The sequence below is a fragment of the Arachis ipaensis genome, chromosome B1 (assembly GCF_059453495.1).
Source record: "Arachis ipaensis isolate K30076 ecotype BB chromosome B1, ASM5945349v1, whole genome shotgun sequence".
Classification (NCBI taxonomy): domain Eukaryota; kingdom Viridiplantae; phylum Streptophyta; class Magnoliopsida; order Fabales; family Fabaceae; genus Arachis; species Arachis ipaensis.
Window position 1 is genome coordinate 77,498,255 of NC_142436.1, and position 19,088 is coordinate 77,517,342.

At 31.4% G+C, this 19,088-nt stretch overlaps 3 protein-coding genes and 1 non-coding gene across 5 annotated transcripts; 3 read left to right on the forward strand and 1 right to left on the reverse strand.

Annotated features, from left to right (window-relative positions):
- Nucleotides 1-665: 665 nt before the first annotated feature.
- Nucleotides 666-7,014, forward strand: LOC107635632 (putative sulfate transporter 4.2). 2 transcript variants are annotated; one of them, XM_016339155.3, is made up of 17 exons: nt 666-1,211; nt 1,406-1,454; nt 2,028-2,229; nt 2,733-2,901; nt 3,068-3,133; nt 3,216-3,323; nt 3,660-3,767; nt 3,867-3,932; nt 4,143-4,203; nt 4,339-4,466; nt 4,749-4,790; nt 5,217-5,333; nt 5,699-5,750; nt 5,861-5,999; nt 6,070-6,158; nt 6,403-6,479; nt 6,572-7,014. In XM_016339155.3, the coding sequence occupies exons 1-17, from the start codon at nt 861-863 to the stop codon at nt 6,899-6,901; spliced, it is 2,154 nt and encodes a 717-aa protein (XP_016194641.1). In that variant the 5' UTR covers nt 666-860; the 3' UTR covers nt 6,902-7,014. The 2 variants fall into 2 exon arrangements, with proteins under 2 accessions (XP_016194641.1, XP_020977889.1); XM_021122230.2 differs by having other exon boundaries at nt 739-1,211; nt 2,024-2,229.
- Nucleotides 7,015-7,081: 67 nt separating this feature from the next.
- LOC107635633 (wound-induced basic protein) lies at nt 7,082-8,250 on the reverse strand. The gene is made up of 2 exons (XM_016339156.3): nt 8,069-8,250; nt 7,082-7,332 (listed from the first exon to the last, which is right to left on the reverse strand). The coding sequence occupies exons 1-2, from the start codon at nt 8,137-8,139 to the stop codon at nt 7,260-7,262; spliced, it is 144 nt and encodes a 47-aa protein (XP_016194642.1). The 5' UTR covers nt 8,140-8,250; the 3' UTR covers nt 7,082-7,259.
- A 423-nt stretch (nt 8,251-8,673) lies between these two features.
- LOC148577120 (U12 minor spliceosomal RNA) lies at nt 8,674-8,825 on the forward strand. Its single transcript, XR_015903892.1, has one exon. It is a non-coding gene; the product is annotated as a U12 minor spliceosomal RNA (small nuclear RNA).
- Nucleotides 8,826-11,342: 2,517 nt separating this feature from the next.
- On the forward strand, nt 11,343-13,438 carry LOC148577121 (uncharacterized). Its single transcript, XM_088503307.1, has 3 exons — nt 11,343-11,490; nt 11,734-11,839; nt 12,964-13,438. The coding sequence occupies exons 1-3, from the start codon at nt 11,446-11,448 to the stop codon at nt 13,119-13,121; spliced, it is 309 nt and encodes a 102-aa protein (XP_088359433.1). The 5' UTR covers nt 11,343-11,445; the 3' UTR covers nt 13,122-13,438.
- Nucleotides 13,439-19,088: the final 5,650 nt, after the last annotated feature.

Consider the following 19,088-nt stretch of genomic DNA (forward strand, 5'->3'; position numbering starts at 1 on the left):
TTACACGTGTATTTAATTATTTAATACTGTATTAACAAAAATAACTTCCTTTCACTTTGATATCGTGAATAATAATCATAAAAAAATAAATGTGATTATATGACTATTAAAACATTTTACATTATTAATACATTAAAATTAAACTATATATATAATACATATCAACTGAATTTTTTTTAATGTGACACACTAGCACTTAAATTCAATAATACATGATTATTCATATATTTTTTAGTTTAATAGACTAAAAATTAATACTTATTTAATCAAACAAATCAATTGACTAATTTGACCAAACTAAATTGCATATTTAGAACACTAAATATGAGATCTATACAAATATCTAAGAAATAGTAATATAATTTACAAAACTGAGTAAAATCCACATTTGTTTAACTGTTAAAATTTCTACAGGAGAAATTGACTAAAAGCTTTTCACATGACATCAGTTAGATTATTTCTCAATCAACTTTCCTTATTCGTCATTATTATCATTATTATTATTATTATTATTACCAAAGATATGAAGACTTGAACCCACAACCTCTTAAATGAGTACGGAGAGTTTATGTCATTTGAGCTATTACTCGTTGGCTATTATTATTATTATTATTATTATTATTATTATTATTATATAAAAGATTTTTGTGTCCCATCTTACCCTTGAGTTCTTCTGATTTGTGTCTCATTCAGTTTTTCTTTTCCCTTTTAATTCTCCATCACTACCTATGCCTATGCGCCACAACCACTAGTTAGTTATACTTTCAAACTTTCAACTTCGAAACTCATTCCCACGCGCCACACGCGCCACGCACGCGCATGCTCTGAAATACCATCACCGAAATGCGCCGGCGCTGCGCATGGAGATAACCTACGCATCCCCCAGCTTCGCCGACCTCTCTTCCGCCTCCATGACGTCGCCGGCGACCAACACTACCTCCGCCGCCGCCGGAACAGCCACATCCCGTCCGGTCAGGATCATCCCCCTTCAGCACCCGAACATTACGAGGACGTCTTCTTCTTCGTCTTCCTCGTCGCCGTCGCCGTTTCCGTTCTCTCGGTGGGCGATGAAGCTCCGGCGAATGACGTGGATCGAGTGGATCGAGTTCTTCCTACCTTGCATGCGATGGATTCGCACTTACAAATGGCGCGAGTACTTCCAGACCGATCTCATGGCCGGCATCACCGTCGGCGTCATGCTCGTTCCTCAGGTAACTCATGCTTTTTTCGTTGCCGAGAAAAAACGGAGGAAAATTTGAATGAGTTCTTATTTGAATTGCTAAGTTAAGTTCGTGTTTGGTAAATGATTAATTGTTAATAGATAATAGTTTCTTTCTTAATCTGTGATTTCATTATAAGCTGTTTTTAACTAAGCTGCTTATTGCTCGTTCGTTCGTTCATGCAGTCGATGTCTTATGCAAAATTAGCAGGACTGCAACCGATATATGGACTTTGTAAGATTGCTCATCTCTGCTATGATGTTGAACGGTTAATGAAGTTTTTCGATTATGCATGTAACGTAGTTAAGCATAGCTTCATGAATTTCTAAATTTTACTCATCTCTCTCTCTCTCTCTGTTTTTGAGTGATTGTATGTGGGAAAAGGTGATAGAGGCCAATGGCAATGTTTTCTTTACTGGAAGAACTAAAATAGTAGATGAGAAAGAAAAAAAGATGAGCAAATTGATACAAAATTATGAACGAGTTTTTCCAACTTAGACAAAACCAATAGAACTCTCAAGTTGTTGACATTGTTTGATTTAGATTCAAAAATAGTTTTCTTTTCTTTTTTTTCTTTTATCAAATCATCTATGCACAAAATAAATATATACCGTGTCTTCCAAGCATCTCCCAGAGTTTGATTCTTACGAATCAAGTGTTGTTCATACCATGCTAATCTTAAAACATGCTATACTTTTGCTTTCATTACTTTTGTAGCTTGCATTATTTGTGTGTCATATATTTTTGTTGCTTATATCCTGAAGTTCTATGTAATATTTTGTTATTGATGTTATCTTTGCAAGGAAGACTCTGGATTTGTTCCCCTATTAGTGTATGGGCTATTTGGTTCTTCTCGCCAGCTTGCAGTTGGTCCAGTCGCATTGGTTTCTCTCTTATGCTCCAATGTGCTAAGTAGCATAGCTGACCCATCCAGTGAATTATACACAGAACTGGCAATACTATTGGCTCTTATGGTTGGGATAATGGAGTGCATAATGGGAATCTTGAGGTATTTTTGTCATTCTCATTTTCTGAATATAGGTTTAGTATTTTACCAAGGCTATGGATACATGCATGGGCATTTCCTTAAACGTTGTTTCTCCCTTTATGTACTGGTATCTGAATATCTGATAATTTAACCAAATATATAGTTGTACTTTATTTTCACCATGCGTGTTAAATTGATCAAATAATTATTTTGATACAATGCCTTTGAATCGATATAGGGTTGTGTTAGGCTTGTGATATTGTCCTAATGTATGGACACGATGTAATGATGTCTTTGGATTCATTTGGAATATGGCTTTATTACAATTAAGGTTAAGGACGATAAACGTGCTTGTATAAATTGACATGATGATTCTAACGGATTAATTGAAATATGAGTACCGTAACCAAGAGGAGGGATGGGACTCTTATGGCACCTGTTATACTTCAAACAAACAATTGAGCATCAACCAAGTTTTTTCTTATGAAAAGGATTTTAAGATACTTGTCTTTTGGTTGTTTCAGGCTGGGGTGGTTGATTCGTTTCATTAGCCATTCAGTGATATCTGGGTTTACAACTTCTTCAGCTATCATCATTGGTTTATCTCAAGCAAAATACTTCTTGGGATACGATGTAGTCAATAGTAGCAAAATCATACCACTGGTTGAGAGTATAATAGCTGGAGCACATAAGGTATGCATTACCGTCCTTGCGTTGCTTGGTTAACTTGAACTAGAATCAGTGCATGTATGACTTTCTAGTGAATTTTCAAGTAAATAAGTTGTTGTTCATATAACTATCATGGAAAATTGTTCCTTCTGCATTTCTTTATTAACAGAGGAGGTTTTCCCATTTGTAGTTTAAATGGCAGCCTTTTGTGATGGGGTCAATTATGCTTGCAATACTACTTACCATGAAACACCTGGTATGTATATGTCCGGTATTTGCTAAAACGTTTACCTTTTCGTGTCAGCTTCCTATTCATTGTGTTGACATTATACATTCAGGGAAAATCAAGGAAGCAGCTAAGATTTTTAAGAGCCGCAGGTCCCCTCACTGCAGTAGTTCTGGGAACTATCTTCGCGAAAATATTTCATCCATCATCAATTTCTCTGGTGAGTACCTAAAAAGATGTGACAAACTATTGGCCTTGCAATGCACTGGTCATATTAATACTCAAACATTTGACTCTCATGGTTCTACAATGCTCAAGAAACTTATTGCATACTTCCATGTCCTCTGATTATTACCCTAAATTACTGTCATAAATGAGAAAAATGTGCTTTGTTATTTGTACAGATAATTGATTTTTGTATTATACGTGACTGTAGTATTCAGAGTTTTGGACTTTGGGTTATTCTCTTTGAAATAATAATTGAGAGCTATTGATACATGAAGCTGATCAAATCCAATGTAACAAACTGATTAATATTGTACTGACTTTTGACTAGGTGGGAGATATACCTCAGGGCCTTCCGACATTTTCTGTTCCTAAAGCTTTCGGGTATGCAGAATCTTTAATTCCAACTGCTGCTCTTATAACTGGTGTGGCGATATTGGTAAGGTCTCCTTTTTTCTTTCATTGGGTTTTTCTATTTGAGCTTAATTAAAATAGTAGCTTGGCAGTTTGTTCTAGAATCACATAAATTTCCAAACAGGAATCTGTGGGTATTGCCAAGGCATTAGCAGCTAAAAATGGGTACGAGTTGGACTCAAATCAAGAGGTATATCTCTTTCCAAAGCATTTACAATGCCTGTTTGTTGCAGTTGTATAGAAGTATCTCCAGTCTAGTTATCCGTCCTGAGATACGGGATGGATATTGCTAGTAAAACTCATAGCAATTATTGGATTGGATACTTTTGGTTTTTTCTTTTATTTCATGTTTATGCAATAATCCAGATTGTATTTAATTTGTTTCTGGTTTCCTGGATAGTTGGTTGGGCTTGGTGTTTCGAATGTTCTTGGCTCATTCTTTTCAGCATACCCTACTACAGGTGAGACTTCTGTGTGACTCTGAAAATATTTAGCTTTCTGCCATACCAAAGCATCAATTGATTTCGGAATTATGACCTAACTAGCTCAAAAAATATATTGAAATAATTTTCATTTATTCTGAATGAGTAATACAGGTTCATTTTCAAGGTCAGCTGTTAACAATGAAAGCGGTGCCAAATCTGGAGTATCTGGGATTGTTTCTGGAATTATAGTGACCTGTGCACTTTTGTTCTTTACTCCATTGTTTGAGTACATACCTCAGGTTTGTTTTCATGTCTTTTATAGACCATATGCTGTGGTTGAAAAGGTTTTTCTTGCAGTTGTCTGTTTCAGACTAAATAAGTTCAAATGGAGATTCTACTACAGCGACATGCTGGAATTCAATCATAAAACTTAGAACAATGTTCACTAGTAAATAGCATTAAAATTTGAGAAATTATTTAACTTTATCTTTCCTTTCTATTGAATTTAAACTTCTTTCTCAATATGCATTTTCAGTACTGAGTTAGTGCTTACTATGAATTTTATTGTCCCAAAAATCCAGTGTGGTCTTGCTGCTATTGTTGTCTCTGCTGTGATAGGTCTGGTAAGAATTCCCCCTTTCTACTAATGAATTTATTTCATGTTCAATTTCTGTGGATAGTTAGAAGTGATATATTTACTTAGTTCTGGAGGAAAAAAACGAAGGAAGAAGTAATGTTAGTACTTTTATGTAGTGGAAAATCGGAAAACGTAATTAGAGTTTACTTCTATCTTTGTTCTCACTGCTATGAGATATTGTTTGATCATTTTATTTTAGCTTGGATACGATGAAAAATCAGCTCATTAGTAATTTTTATACGTTAAATGTCTTCTTTTCTATCTCATCTAATTTTCAAAATTTGTTGATTCGAGAGATTATCTTTTGTAGCAGCTAAATCATTTATTGTCATGCTCATCTAAACTCAATTGTGAATGTTTTGTAGGCTATCGCTTTTTCCACATCTCAGTATTTACTTTATGATTCTTTCAGGTAGATTATGATGAGGCCATCTTTTTATGGCGTGTAGATAAAAAGGATTTTCTTCTTTGGACCATTACTAGCATTACAACGTTGTTCTTTGGTATTGAAGTTGGTGTACTTGTTGGGGTGAGTACAAGGTGAACTAAAAATGCATATTCATTATGGAGTAGTCTTTATATGGTCAGGCATATTCTTTATGGAATAGACTTTTTATTGGATAGAACCCTTCTTGTTTCACTCGGAGATGATGGATAAGCCATTTCTTAGGGTGTTGATCTCATTCCAATGGAACTATGTAAGATGATTTCTTTGTATTTGTATTTGATCGGATACGTGTTCGCTCACATAATAAATTGACACCCTAAAGCCTGAACATTGTCATCTTGATTTCTTAGGATGTTTATTTTTAGTAGTCTTGCAAAATTAGTTGCATTCTCTATATTCTAAGCTAATCATTTTTTCTGACTAGTGATAAGGTTTTGAAATTGTAGGTTGGTGTCTCACTTGCCTTTGTCATTCATGAGTCAGCAAATCCACATATTGGTAAGTTGATTGGTCTAGTAATAGTCTTTAGACTCTTTAGATTATTCTTGTGTTATCTTGTGAAAAACACTTTAGTATTGTTGACATTATTATTTTGCTGTGAGCTGCAGCTGTTTTGGGTCGTTTGCCAGGGACAACTGTTTATAGAAATGTTAAACAGTATCCTGAAGCATATACATACAACGGAATTGTAATAGTTCGTATTGATGCTCCTATTTATTTTGCAAACACAAGTTATATAAAGGACAGGTAAGAAACCATTTGTAGTTAGAGTTTCTTTCTAATCGAGTGCTTTAATTCAATTAGTGTTTTCCATCAGGTTGCGGGAATATGAAATCGATTTTGTTAATTCTACAAGCCGCTGCCCCGAGGTTGAAAGAATTTACTTTGTGATTCTAGAGATGGCACGTAAGTCTTGCCTTTTTTCACAAATTAGCATACTGCATACGCCGTAACCTCAATTCCACATTTCTGGGCATGATTATGAACAAATTAAATTCTGGACATGCTCTGATTTGTCTCCTTGACACTATAATTTTCCCTTTTTCAGTTTTGTATTCTGTCTTTGATGTTCTGATTAATGATCATTGAAAGTACTTTCCTAGTTAAGAAACACCAAAAAAATTTTCATATGGACTTGTGATGATTGCAGCTGTGACCTATATAGACTCTAGTGCTGTTCAGGCTCTGAAAGACTTGTATCAGGAATACAAATTACGGGGCATCCAGGTACAACGAAATTTCATTTACACTTCAATTCGAATGTTCAAAATTCTTCCCAAGTATCATTACCACCAACAAAATTGGGTTGTTACTTGCAGATTGCAATATCAAATCCAAGCCCAGAGGTTCTTCTTACCTTGTCTAGGTCTGGGGTGGTGGATCTGATCGGCAAAGAGTGGTACTTTGTGAGGGTACATGATGCTGTTCAAGTTTGCTTGCAGCGTGTTCAAAACCTTAAAGGAGTATCCAACGGTTCATCAAGAGCACCCACTTTTTCAGAAGACAAACCAAGCTTGTTTGAGCGATTACTAAAACAGAGAGGAGAAAACTTGTCAATTACCGACTTGGAGTCTGGTAATGGCAGACCTCCACCCTCCAATAATGACAAAGCTTCCCATCTGGAACCGTTGTTACCAAAACAACAGTGAAGTTTTCTTTCTAGGTTTAGTGTAAAAAAAATGTATTTGCCATTATTTTGAATTGTATGATTGTTGTAAAATGTACTGAATAAACTTTCAAGCAATAATTTTTTGTGAAACTATCACTTTTTGTTATGCGTTTTGGATTGTTTATATTCAAACATTGTCTCGAGTTGCAAAGGAAATGCATTTCAAACAAAACTAACTTCTCAGTTCATTAAATTGTTTCCATCACAACTCACAAGGTCTTGATTATCAACCCTAATCACTATTACAATTACCAGAGTGACTGGCGACACATAACAGATACGCATAGGACCAATACAACAACCTATGTCCCTAATTCATTCTTATAACCAAGCTTCTGTCACTCTGTCATAACAGGTTTGTTCTCACTGGCTTTCGGTCTTTGCTCTTTTGGCTTCTGCTCCTCTGTTTTCCTGAAATACAAGAAGAGTTCCTTATTATTAGTCTAAACACAACATCAAAAGTCATTAAGAAAAATGAGCAAAACAAAAGTTCATATATACAGTGGATTAAATTTTTCAGCATTTAACCAGAGTAACAAGAACCTATACCAATGACCAACAACACTTGATGAAATAAGGCTTGTTTTTCGTGATATATATTATCACTCTAATAAAATATTTCCAACATCACTAAATAAAGTGCTTTTTAACAGAATATATCACTTTAAGAATATTCAAAGCAACTGCTGCATAATTCAAACACCATAAGCACCAAGCTGAGGTTAAGTGCCACAAAGCTTGAGCTGGAAATGTGTGTATTCTTTAATCCTACTTCTCTTTTTTTTTTTCATGCACATATAAAGAAGAATTTTCAATACACAGAAATGAAAAATCAACAAAGTACGAGTTAATCTGCTGATAAAATTACACAATAATAGCATTGCATAATTCACAAGAATAAAAACAGCATATGTTTTATTCAAAACTTTCCATTTAGCATAAACAACACTCTCCAAACAAGCACACAAAAATTTCTCAATATAAACGCACTAAAGGATTGAAATTTCACAATAAAAAAAAAAGGTATGCTCAAAATCATAGTACATATTCTGTTCTACAGAACATATCATGAACCCTAAGTCCCTAATTACACAATTTAGCAAAAAACGTCGAACGAATCATTGAGAGAGAGAGAGAGAATAAAAACCTCTTATCGGAGGAGCCTCCCTTCTGGCTAAGGAAGGAACGGAAGAGAGGAGAGTTAACGTCGTAAATCATTGTCGCCTTTGTCTTCTTCTGATTGCGGATGAGGAAACCCTAGTTCTCTTTCTTCCTTTGAGATCGCGCAGTTTCTGCAATCTTCGGTCTTCCTTCAAAAAGCAATTTATACTTTAGAGAAGACGAGAACGATAAAATCACCTCCAATTGGGCCGTATTTGGGCCTAGTCCAGTCCTTGTTAAGCCCATAATAGGACCCGACAAGAGCCACAACAAACAATTATTACTAAACTAGACAACTAGTAGTACTTGTTTGTAAGTTGTAAGTTATAAGCAAGCATATATGAGCTAAACAAATTAAGCTGCAACGTAGAATCTCTGGGATTTAAACACCCACAAACAGCATAAAATGAATAAAAGTCCTTCAATCTCTGAAAAACACATGATTTATGCAAAGATGGAGTGAGTTTGAACATACAATTATCTATGTTATAGTGTGGTATCACTTTGTTTATTTTGTCCTACATCGACGGATAAAGCTTTTGAAGCAAAGGAAGAGGTGTATAAATTGAAGAGAAGGAGCAACGGTAAAAGGTGCCTTAAACTAATGAGTAAGGAAAACAAAGCAAGTGGTGGGAGCCGCTTGCAGCGCTGAACCAAAAAGGCGCAAGAATTTATGGAGGGGTTATAGGCTGGCCAGGTGTGGACGCTGCTTACTTTGCAGGACCCACTTGTGCGGGCCTCCCAAGCCCAAGCCCCCTAATTCAGTTTCAAAACTTCACTTTTTTAAATTCTATCATCAATTTATTTTTGGCTCAACCAAAAATGTCTTAAAACTATTGTTCTAGTCACTGTGACCAATCCAATAACAGTGTTTCATAGGTGTCACTGATTCAAATTTCAATAAACTCAAAGCAATACTTCACTGTTTTGAGTTGTTCCCTCAATAAGCTTTTATTTGAAACACCAATTTTATTTGATTTTGGATTTCTGGTCTTTTGACTCTTATGCTACTCATCAAACTAATAACATCATTTATGTTTGTGTGGTATACTCAATTATTCACTTCCCTAGCCAAAAAGTTTGCCATCGTTGCTTCTAAATTTGCAACTATTGACAAAACTCTTTTCTGAGGAAAAGCAGGGAAAGGTGGCGAGTGATGGAGAAAACCAGTGAAAAATCTTGCAAAACCAGTGTTGAATTCTAATTAACTTATGTATAACTCACCTTTTAAGTCTAACTACTTGTTAGTTAACTAAGCACAATAATCTTACCATCTGAACCTGTTAGAAGCTCCCACTTCAAACAGCTAACTGATCATATCTGTACCTGACTTTAGGTACTAACTATACTATCTCTGTCTATAAGTAGCAAACGACTTATGTATTTAATTCAAATTTTATAAAAATATTTAGATAATTATTTAAAAAATGAATACAAAAAAATGAAACAAAATTTAATTTCTAGATCTCTTTTTCATTTTTCTTAAAACTTTTTCTACTATTGCACAAAAAAAAAAAATCACAAAAGATATCCATTTGCCATGAGATTATAAAATTATTAAATTTTAAAGATGAAAATATTCTACTTTTTTTAATCACATTTATAAAATATTGTATCAAAACTCATTTCTAAGTCTCTTTTTTAGAATATAAATTTAATATTTAATTTTTTATTACATTTTAAATTTTTTTAGATATTTTTCATTTTGATCTTTCAAAAATATTTGTTAGTGTCAAAATCTTTGGAGGCAGTCTTGTAATTTACTTGAGACCTATTGAAAATGTATAGGACTCATACTCATCTAAGAGAGATGTTAGTTGTCTAATTATAACTTATAACATTGTTGTATTTTTAATCTACTTACTTAACTGAGATTTAAAATAATGATAGTCTAGGAGTAGCTGATATAGCATTTTTGTATTTCAAATTGTGCATTTATTGATATATTTAATTTTGTATATAAATTATAGCTAACACATAGGTATGGGAATATTTATGATTTATTTATTATTCTTCATTTTAATATATAATATTTCAAGATATTTGCTGTTGTATTATTTATATAATATTAAGAGAATCTAAAATGAACGGGCTATATTAAACTCTATTTTACCTGAAAATGAAAAATCATATTTTTCGATTATCAACAAGACACTCAAAGTTGCTCAGAATTTTAATTGTGACAATAAATTTATGTATGATTTTTCATACTACCCTATTCAAACTGTTGTTTTTCTTGAAAAGCTATAAATATTGTTAGAAATGATAAAAAATTTAAACTAATTAAAGCTTATTATAAACTATATATTTACATTAGTTAACTCCAAATAAAATTTTTTCATAAATATAGTAAATTTAATGTTGATACACTATCAGTGTAAGGTAGTTTTATACGTGCATCCAATTATATAATGTCACTTCAGTAAACATAACTACTTTTTACATTGACCACATAAATGGTTATCGAAAAAACAGATATAATTACACGATTTTGTAAAATGATAAGTAAATACCCAACCCTTGATAATTACCTCGAAAGGACTATTAAGCTCTTAAGAAAAAAAACCCAACCCAGCTTCTGAACTTTACTTTTATGGCTTTTATGGGACTGATTAGCTCTTGTGTTAAAAAAAAAAACAAAAAAACCACACTGCCACAAAAGTTAATCAGTCCCATAAAAATAAATCTCAAGAGTCGGGTTGGATATCTTTTTTTTGTTAAGGCCTCGTTTTCTTTTCGAAGTAATTATCAGAGACTGTTTAAGATTTTTTTCTAAAACGTTTTACACTGTCATTATTGTATCAAAATCAAACTCGAATATAATTTCAGAGCTAATGAACCAAATGTGATGATATTGACCTATGCCTGAACACAATGGGAAATAAAAGCATGGGCAAAAATTGGATGGTGGCAAATAAAACCATAGGTTTTGTAGAATGATGAAAACTTAGTTGTTTCTACATGGATCCATCACCCATGCATTAAGCTCATGATGATGTGTTAACCAGAAATCCCTAATGTTGTTTCAATGTTTGTCTTTTTAGGGAAAATATGTGTGGGGATGTCCCACAAATCACGTGGAGGGGTGGGTCCATGCACAAGACATACAAAGAATTGGTCATTTACAATCTCCTCTAATCCCCTCTCAACCAATTATCATTTATCTTTCACGTGGGACACTTTGTCCCACCTTTCATTTTTCCCTTTATATAATGTTCTACCTCTTCTTTCATTTTCTTTCATAATTATTAAGCATAAGATCTCAACAATACAATAAACTACTTGCATTGCATATCATCATCATCTCTTTGATCATTCACTATTTCCTTCACTACTATTTAGCAACTATTATTGGATCATATCATGGGAGATTCTTCTTCTTCTTCTTCTGCATCATACATTCATATGGTTAGTTTAATCATATTTACATGTATATTAATTTTGGTATAGTGTTGATCATCATATATTTATATATCATGGCTATGTTGTTGGTTTTAGTTAGTTTAAGAATTCTCTTTGTTGTAAATTTTAATATGTTATAGTTTTTTTTTTTACAATTTTTTTCTTATATATTAATTATAAAAGAAAATTTCATATCTATGTTACCATTTTAATTAGTTTTTTTTTTTTTTGGTGTGAAAATGAAATTAGGTGCAGCACTTGATTGAGAAGTGTTTGATCTTTCACATGACAAAGGAGGAATGCATGGAAGCTCTCTCTAAGCATGCAAACATTAAGCCTGTCATAACTTCCACAGGTATATAAATATACAGAAATGTTTGGTAACTAAAATAAATTAGCCAAAAATATCTAAAATTTTTTGACTATTTTTTTGTTTCTCTAGTATTATCGATAAATATATATGTTCTTTATCACTAGCTTTGATACCTATTTTTTGTTCTTATATTATATGTGTTGTTAGTTATTAAACATAACAAATTAATTAAACCACATGTATATAGAAGTAAAGAGCATATATACACAATAAATGTAAGATACAAATCCATGGCTTAGCTTGCAAAGTTGATGAAGAGATAATTAATAGTTGAATGATCATTAACATAAATTAAATTAAAGGTTGAATTTCACACCTAGTTATTTTATATATCTATGACTACTCATGATGACAATTTGTATAACTAGTTTGATTCGGCTTATAAACTATGTTGAATCTGAAATTAAATTAAACTTTTGATAATATATATATTAATCAAAAGCTTTTTGTTCATGTCCATCTTAAAAAATTATCAAGCCGAACACAAGACTACTCATATTTTTAGGATGCATAATTCATCTTTAATTTGACTTTCATTTAAGAATTTAATCTTTTAAGCTCAGATTAACATGTGCTTAATTTATTCTTATGCTTCAAGTCTAAAAAGGATTGCACTGTAACTAATTAAGAAGCATGTTAACTAATTAAAAACATATATAACTAGTGAGTTAGTTTAAAGCCTTTATTTGTTATTAATCATCATCATCAACTTTCTTGTGTGTTAAATTTAGCCCATCATGTTGTTAATTAAAGGTGCATAATAATATAAATAGTCTCATATATATAATTAGTAGAATTCAATTCCATCCCCTACTCATATACATGTTCCACATACTCAAAATTATACATATAGCATGCATCATGCATGTATGCATAAGTTGAATAGATATATAATAGTCTCATAATAAATTTTTATATATTGAACAATAAAAATTAATTAATTAATTAAACACACATATTTTCAATAATGTTAGAAAAATAAAAGAATACCGTCTAAATTTATCTTATTTAATATTTATTAATTTTAATAATAATTAAAAAAATTAAATAAAATAAATTTTAATTTTTTTTTGTTATAAAATATTTTGGTATATTTATATATGCAGTATGGAATGAGTTGGAGAAAGAGAACAAGGAATTTTTTGAGGCATATAGTGAGTCTAAGAGCAAAAACGACCGAATGTCTGAGGAAGAGACAAACCAAATGATACAGAAGATGATCTCCGATTCCTCTTCTTCTTCTAAAGGTTCTACCAACAACTAATATAATATAATATATAATTATTAATAATCACATTATTCCCATTTTTATTTATTGAAAACGATTTCTCAGACCTTTGTGTTCAGTTCCTCATCATCAAATTCCCTTGGCTTGTAATGTAACCAACCAAAACACATAGCTTCTTTCTCTATCTTTAGTAGTGTATGTTTGTGTTATTCCTCTTTTGTTATTACATTACTATTATTGCATGTGTATTGTGGTCCCTTCTTTCTATATATATATATATATATATGTAATATTAATTAAATTATGCTTATGCATGCTGGATGCATGCATGGATCGTTTTTATGTATGTATTATTATATTGTTGCAATGTTATACTAATCTATGATATATGATATGATAATTACTAATAAAGTGTTAATTTGGTGGTGGTAGTTGGGCTTTATTCATTCTAATCTTTTAATTTTGTATTGATAATAAGTCGATTATCTCTATACATCTTATTAACTCTCAGGCTTATATACAGAACAATCTTCATCTCTTTAAATTGGGTATTAAATTGAGTTTATCGAATGATTATTAATAGTTAATTTAGATACTAGTTAAGTTAAAAAAAATTAAAATGAAAAAAAGAAATCATATGATAGAAAGAGATAACAAACGAAGAACAAGCTAAAATCTTATTAAGGAAGAGAAAATGAACATCCCCATACTATTTAGAATAACCATCTGAGTACTAGGGATAATAAATATCTTTTCAAAAGCTTAAACCGATTTTGGAGTTCACCAAAGATCAAACTCTTGACTTTTCGGATCTAGAGCTCTAATACCATGTTATGATACTACTCATCCCAAAAGTTTCAGTTGATGGAAAAATATAACACTAATAGTTATATCTCTAATACTCCATAAACTTCTATTGTACATATTGTACAAATATTCTATTGGCTCCTCATACTTTTCCTTTGTACATACATATATTAATAATCTAAACGAAGAAGCTGATCGGCAATGGACTCACCGCTAACAAGAAGCGCGATGCAGCTGGTACTGACAAGCGGAGAAAAACGGCGGCAAGGATTTGCGCGCAAAAGTGTGTTTCGCGCCTTTGTCCCTTTGTGTTCACGCGAGGAAGAGAACAAACTACGAATTTGATTCTGGAAACGGTCGAAGGCAATGAGACAAGGGTGGATCGGCACCACGTGATTTCACGGTGACACAGCGGAGCACGGTAGAGCAGGAAAGAGTTCTGCGTACTCTACACTCTTCTTTGACGGGTTCCTTAATTTATTGATTTTGGGTACTCTGAATTGAATTTGGGTAAAATCACTAAATGGATTGGGGTTAACGGCAGAACTTAGTGGAATCGACACTAATTCACTACAATTCGGCGTCAAATTGATGATTTGGGAAGAGATCGCAGTTATCCTCTAAAAATTGTTGCTGTTGAAAAAACGGCAAACAATTTGCCGCCGCTATTCTCTGCTCGCTTCTGTTGTAGTGATTTATTGAGTGATTGTTTTATTTCTCTATTTAAATAAGTGTTAAATTTTAAATTTTGTTTTATCTATACAACGATTTAATAATCATCAGTAAATCTTTAGACAAAGTCTAATTTTATAGTAAATCAATTCTTAATTTATTAAGTTGGAATAGTATCGTAAAAAACAAAAGAAGAAACAAATAAATAAATAATGAAATAAATGTGATATATACGGAAGGAGCACGGAAGTTTGTTACATTACATGGCCCTCATAGGACCATAAATGGTCTCACCATATCTAATGTAAAAGCTACATCATCCATAAGCTAGCAAATAAAAGCATGCCACGTCAGCATCAGTAAGATTTCTACCTTTAATTTGATCTATGATGTTGATGGATACATATAAACGTTGTATGTTGAGGTGGGCAATGTGGTAATTTGTCTTTGTTCTACCCTAATACACACATATTGACACAGAGAAAGCTAAGTCATCATCATGCATAAAACATTAAAACTCAAATGTAATGTCAACATTACATTATAGACGACGATCCAAGATATTTCCACCATATAATAACTATTTTCTTATTTAATTTGAAATGTGTAAGCATGATCATGACTTAGCTTCAATCATACCTTTGGTTCTTTCTAGAACGTTTTTCAAAATATATAAACGAGTAACAAAGTATCGTTTTTATCCCCAACGTTTAGGGTAAGTACTATTTGTGTCCCTAACGTTTAAATCGTCTTATTTGTATCCTTAATATTTATAAAAGTGATTTAATGTTATCCTACTATTAATTATACTAACCAATCAGATTATATTTTTCAATTATTCTCACTTAAATGTATTCATTCTCAATTAGGTCTTATTTGGATGTGTTCGATTTTAATTTTATACCCACTATTTATGTTTAGATTCAATTATGTCCTTAGAAAAGTGAATTATGTAAATATTGTAGGAATTAGTTTCAACATTTGATGAGCTATTTTTGGAGTAGATCATCGATTCTATCCTAAACATTTGTATTCTAACTTCAAGAAGAGATTTTTAAAACTCAAATTAAATCGCTCATGATGTGTAATTAATGACAGGATAACATTAAATCACTTTTACAAGCGTTAGGGATACAAATATGACGATTTAACGTTAAGGACAAAAACGATACTTTACTCAATATAAACTATCCTTAATTATCAACAAGTATCCCATACAAATCTTAAATAAAATTTATTGGTTTAATTATTGAATTAACTTTTTCTTTTAGTCAATAAAAAATTCAAACACAATGTTGAAGGAAGATACAAAAAGAGACAAGACAGCAAATATGAAAAAGTTGATTGAATATTGATCAATATCGAAAAAATCGGTGAGTTGTGATATTCTAATGGAGTATCTAGCGTAAAAAAAATGGTTATAATTATAAGAAATTCTTTGTAATTAAGATTGAAAATCACAATATTTGTATAGAATAATTTTTCACGTACAAGCGTTTTTTTTATATAAGTCTTTACAAGTCATTTATATTAACGCGCTTCGAACCGTTACTGTACGTTTTTACTGCATCTTCTTCTTCTTTTTGCTGCACGTTCTTCTTTCTCTTCCTCTTATTCTTTTTCTTTTTTTTTGTTTCTTGCCTTCTCTTTCTCCTTCCTCATTTACGTGCTTTTCTCTCTATTTTCTTTTTTCGTTATTCTCGATTTCCATTGTTTTTTGACATCAAGCTCTAAAATCATTTTTTAAGAAGAAGAAACAGCAGAAGATGAGGAAGAAAAAAAGAAAGAATTCTGAATTATGCATGAGGTGTACTTCAACGAATTTTGGATGTATTTCTGTAATCGTTTGGGTGTATTTCTGAAGTTTCATTATCTTCAATTTTGGCAAGAAACTCGTTTTCATGGAGGAAGAAGAAGAAGAGTCGTTCATAATACATGGCGAGTAGCGTGCTTTAGAAACAGGAAGTGGTTGAATAACGTGCGTTTATTTACTCTTGAATATAAAAGTGTAATACGTGTGTTTTATTGGACTTGTGCCAACTTATAAGACTTGTAATACAAAAAAACTTGTATGTGTAGCAAGCTTCATTTGTATAACACGCTTAATAATTAAATTTGTCATGAAGCTACACCGGCATATAATACAGTTAGAAGTAAGCCAAGTTAAAAAGTTAAATAAGTTTAAATTTGAATTACAAAAATTGGATTCGACTCATAGTTTAATCCGCTTATTAACAATTAAATATATTTATAAAATTTATGTTCGACTCATTAAAATTTATGAATTGACACAATTAATATAAACATAATTTATAATTTTATTTAATTTATATTTAAAAAATACTAATTATATATGTTATTTATCTATTAATTATAGTTCATCTTTTTTATTGTTATAAAAAGATGACTATAAAATTTTATTTCAAAATATTAATATACAAATATATTGCTTTCTTTTAAGAAAAATAATTTAATTACACTTGTCACGTTTTAATTTGTTATCCACTCAACTTACAATATATTATAATTTAAATATGACAAAAATAATATGCCCTCATATATTTAACAAACACGAATATTATAATTATGTGTATGTGTGTAAAATTGTATATTATTATTATAAACTAAAAATATAAAATATATAATATAATATTAGTATAAATAATTATAATAAATAATATATAGTTATAACTTTATATATATAATTAAATTAATTTATTAGCTAATAAATTAAGCTTATTTAAGTTTAAATTTAGGATAAAGTTTAGTTCACAAGTTTATAAATTTCACTTATCACATTAAAAAGTTGAATTTAAACATGTTCATGAATTGACTTGACTCATTTTTAGTACTATCAGAATAGTTGTAATGTTGATGGTGTGGCGGTAACCCATAAACACATTATACTATATTTTGTGACAATCCAAATCGTCACAAAATTACAGCGATTAAAATTTTTTTTACCTCGCTATGCATTTACAATACATTTATGTACATATTTGTGTTTAATTAATCTTGATTATTGAAAACTAACGAACTATAACTCAAATAATATAATTTTTCGGTCTTTATATAAAAGTTTTGGATTCGAGTTTCATTCCTGATACGTTATCTCATACTTCGGCCACCCGCAAAGCTCGGAACGTAACCAGATAAGCTCGGCACCACTTATCCGAAAAATAAAAAACGTGCTTAAACAAAGCAGATCACTAAAATAGAATATGATAACTAATCCATAAACTCGGACTAATCCAGAAAAAACGGGTAAAACAACGTCTATAAAGTCGAGCTAATATTCTCAGCTAAAGATCAAGTTTAATTCTCAGTCTTCATATTTACTTAATTACTCTCACTCGAAATTATCACTAACTTGAGCGTCGGGGTATCTTTTGCAAATATTCCTACTGCGGTGTTTGACCTTAACCGACGTACAGCTCTTCTCCTCTACCTGCAACCTGCTCGAAATTGCTAAGCTCGGTGACTCTAGTACTCGGATGAATCAATTCCTAACTTTAGAAAAAAAATATCTTAGAGCATTGAAAAAATTTGAGGTCGGTACAAGCAGAAACAAGCAATAATTTTGTTGATGTAGCTTTGATGGCTATATAGTAGTGTTAATGATTTACAACTTGAACACTCACTTGACATTCCAATTCAATACAAAATTTGATAGTGGGTTGTTATCTCATCACTTTGATGCATCCAATGAAGATGATATTTAATATCCAATAGACCTTGGTGTGGCTAATTCCTATTGGTTGGTTTCATACCATCATATCATATATTATTTTCTTGCAGTAAAAACGACATCATTAGAGATCCAAAAACGACGAGGATACACCTCTGAATCCTTATTGAGGCGTGAACAATTGTCGTTTGTCTTGTTATTATTGCATCATACTCATAGTGGCAGCATCTATTGTAGTAGTACAACGTTAATATTTACATAGATTTGTGTAATAATAACATATTTGTTGTTTCCCTACTTCTTTCAACAAAACTATTATTCATCACTTTTTTGTGTTCAATTATATATGATGTAAATTTTGGTACATGTCAGAGCAGTGTTAATTTTTTTTTTACTTTTCATGATATTTTCTAACTCGTTTAAAGACTAATACGTAGCAGATCTGAACTCTATTTAAGAGTTTGTTGTTAACCAATAAATGCTTACATACACACAACGAGATTCAGATCCTCGACACTTGCTTAAAAATGCAAGTATATTATATAAAATAATCATGATATATATACATATGCATGATTTTCTACCAAGAAGATTCATTTTCCTTATGACTGTATATTCTGTTTCAGTTTTTTTATGACTATATTATTTTAGCAAACTTTTAATATTGCAATTCTATGGAGAATGGAGATATGATCACAACCAAAAATATGAAGCTAAGGTTTGAATTAATGGAATGAGATGCATAAGAAGATCATAAATTCATAACAAATTCAACAAATCCACAACTACTTCCTTTCTCTTTCTCTTTTTTTTTTAAAAAAAAAAGTACAAATGAA

Excerpts from the sequence above, each read along its gene's own strand:
- LOC107635632 (XM_016339155.3), top strand. The coding sequence starts at position 861 with ATGGAGATAACCTACGCATCCCCCAGCTTCGCCGACCTCTCTTCCGCC. Across the intron at positions 6,000-6,069 it reads ACAAGTTATATAAAGGACAG|GTTGCGGGAATATGAAATCG; the intron begins GTAAGAAACCAT and ends GTTTTCCATCAG. Across the intron at positions 6,159-6,402 it reads TGTGATTCTAGAGATGGCAC|CTGTGACCTATATAGACTCT; the intron begins GTAAGTCTTGCC and ends TGATGATTGCAG.
- LOC107635633 (XM_016339156.3), bottom strand. The coding sequence starts at position 8,139 with ATGATTTACGACGTTAACTCTCCTCTCTTCCGTTCCTTCCTTAGCCAG. Across the intron at positions 7,333-8,068 it reads GGAGGCTCCTCCGATAAGAG|GAAAACAGAGGAGCAGAAGC; the intron begins GTTTTTATTCTC and ends CTTGTATTTCAG.
- LOC148577121 (XM_088503307.1), top strand. The coding sequence starts at position 11,446 with ATGGGAGATTCTTCTTCTTCTTCTTCTGCATCATACATTCATATG. Across the intron at positions 11,491-11,733 it reads CTGCATCATACATTCATATG|GTGCAGCACTTGATTGAGAA; the intron begins GTTAGTTTAATC and ends AAATGAAATTAG. Across the intron at positions 11,840-12,963 it reads GCCTGTCATAACTTCCACAG|TATGGAATGAGTTGGAGAAA; the intron begins GTATATAAATAT and ends TTATATATGCAG.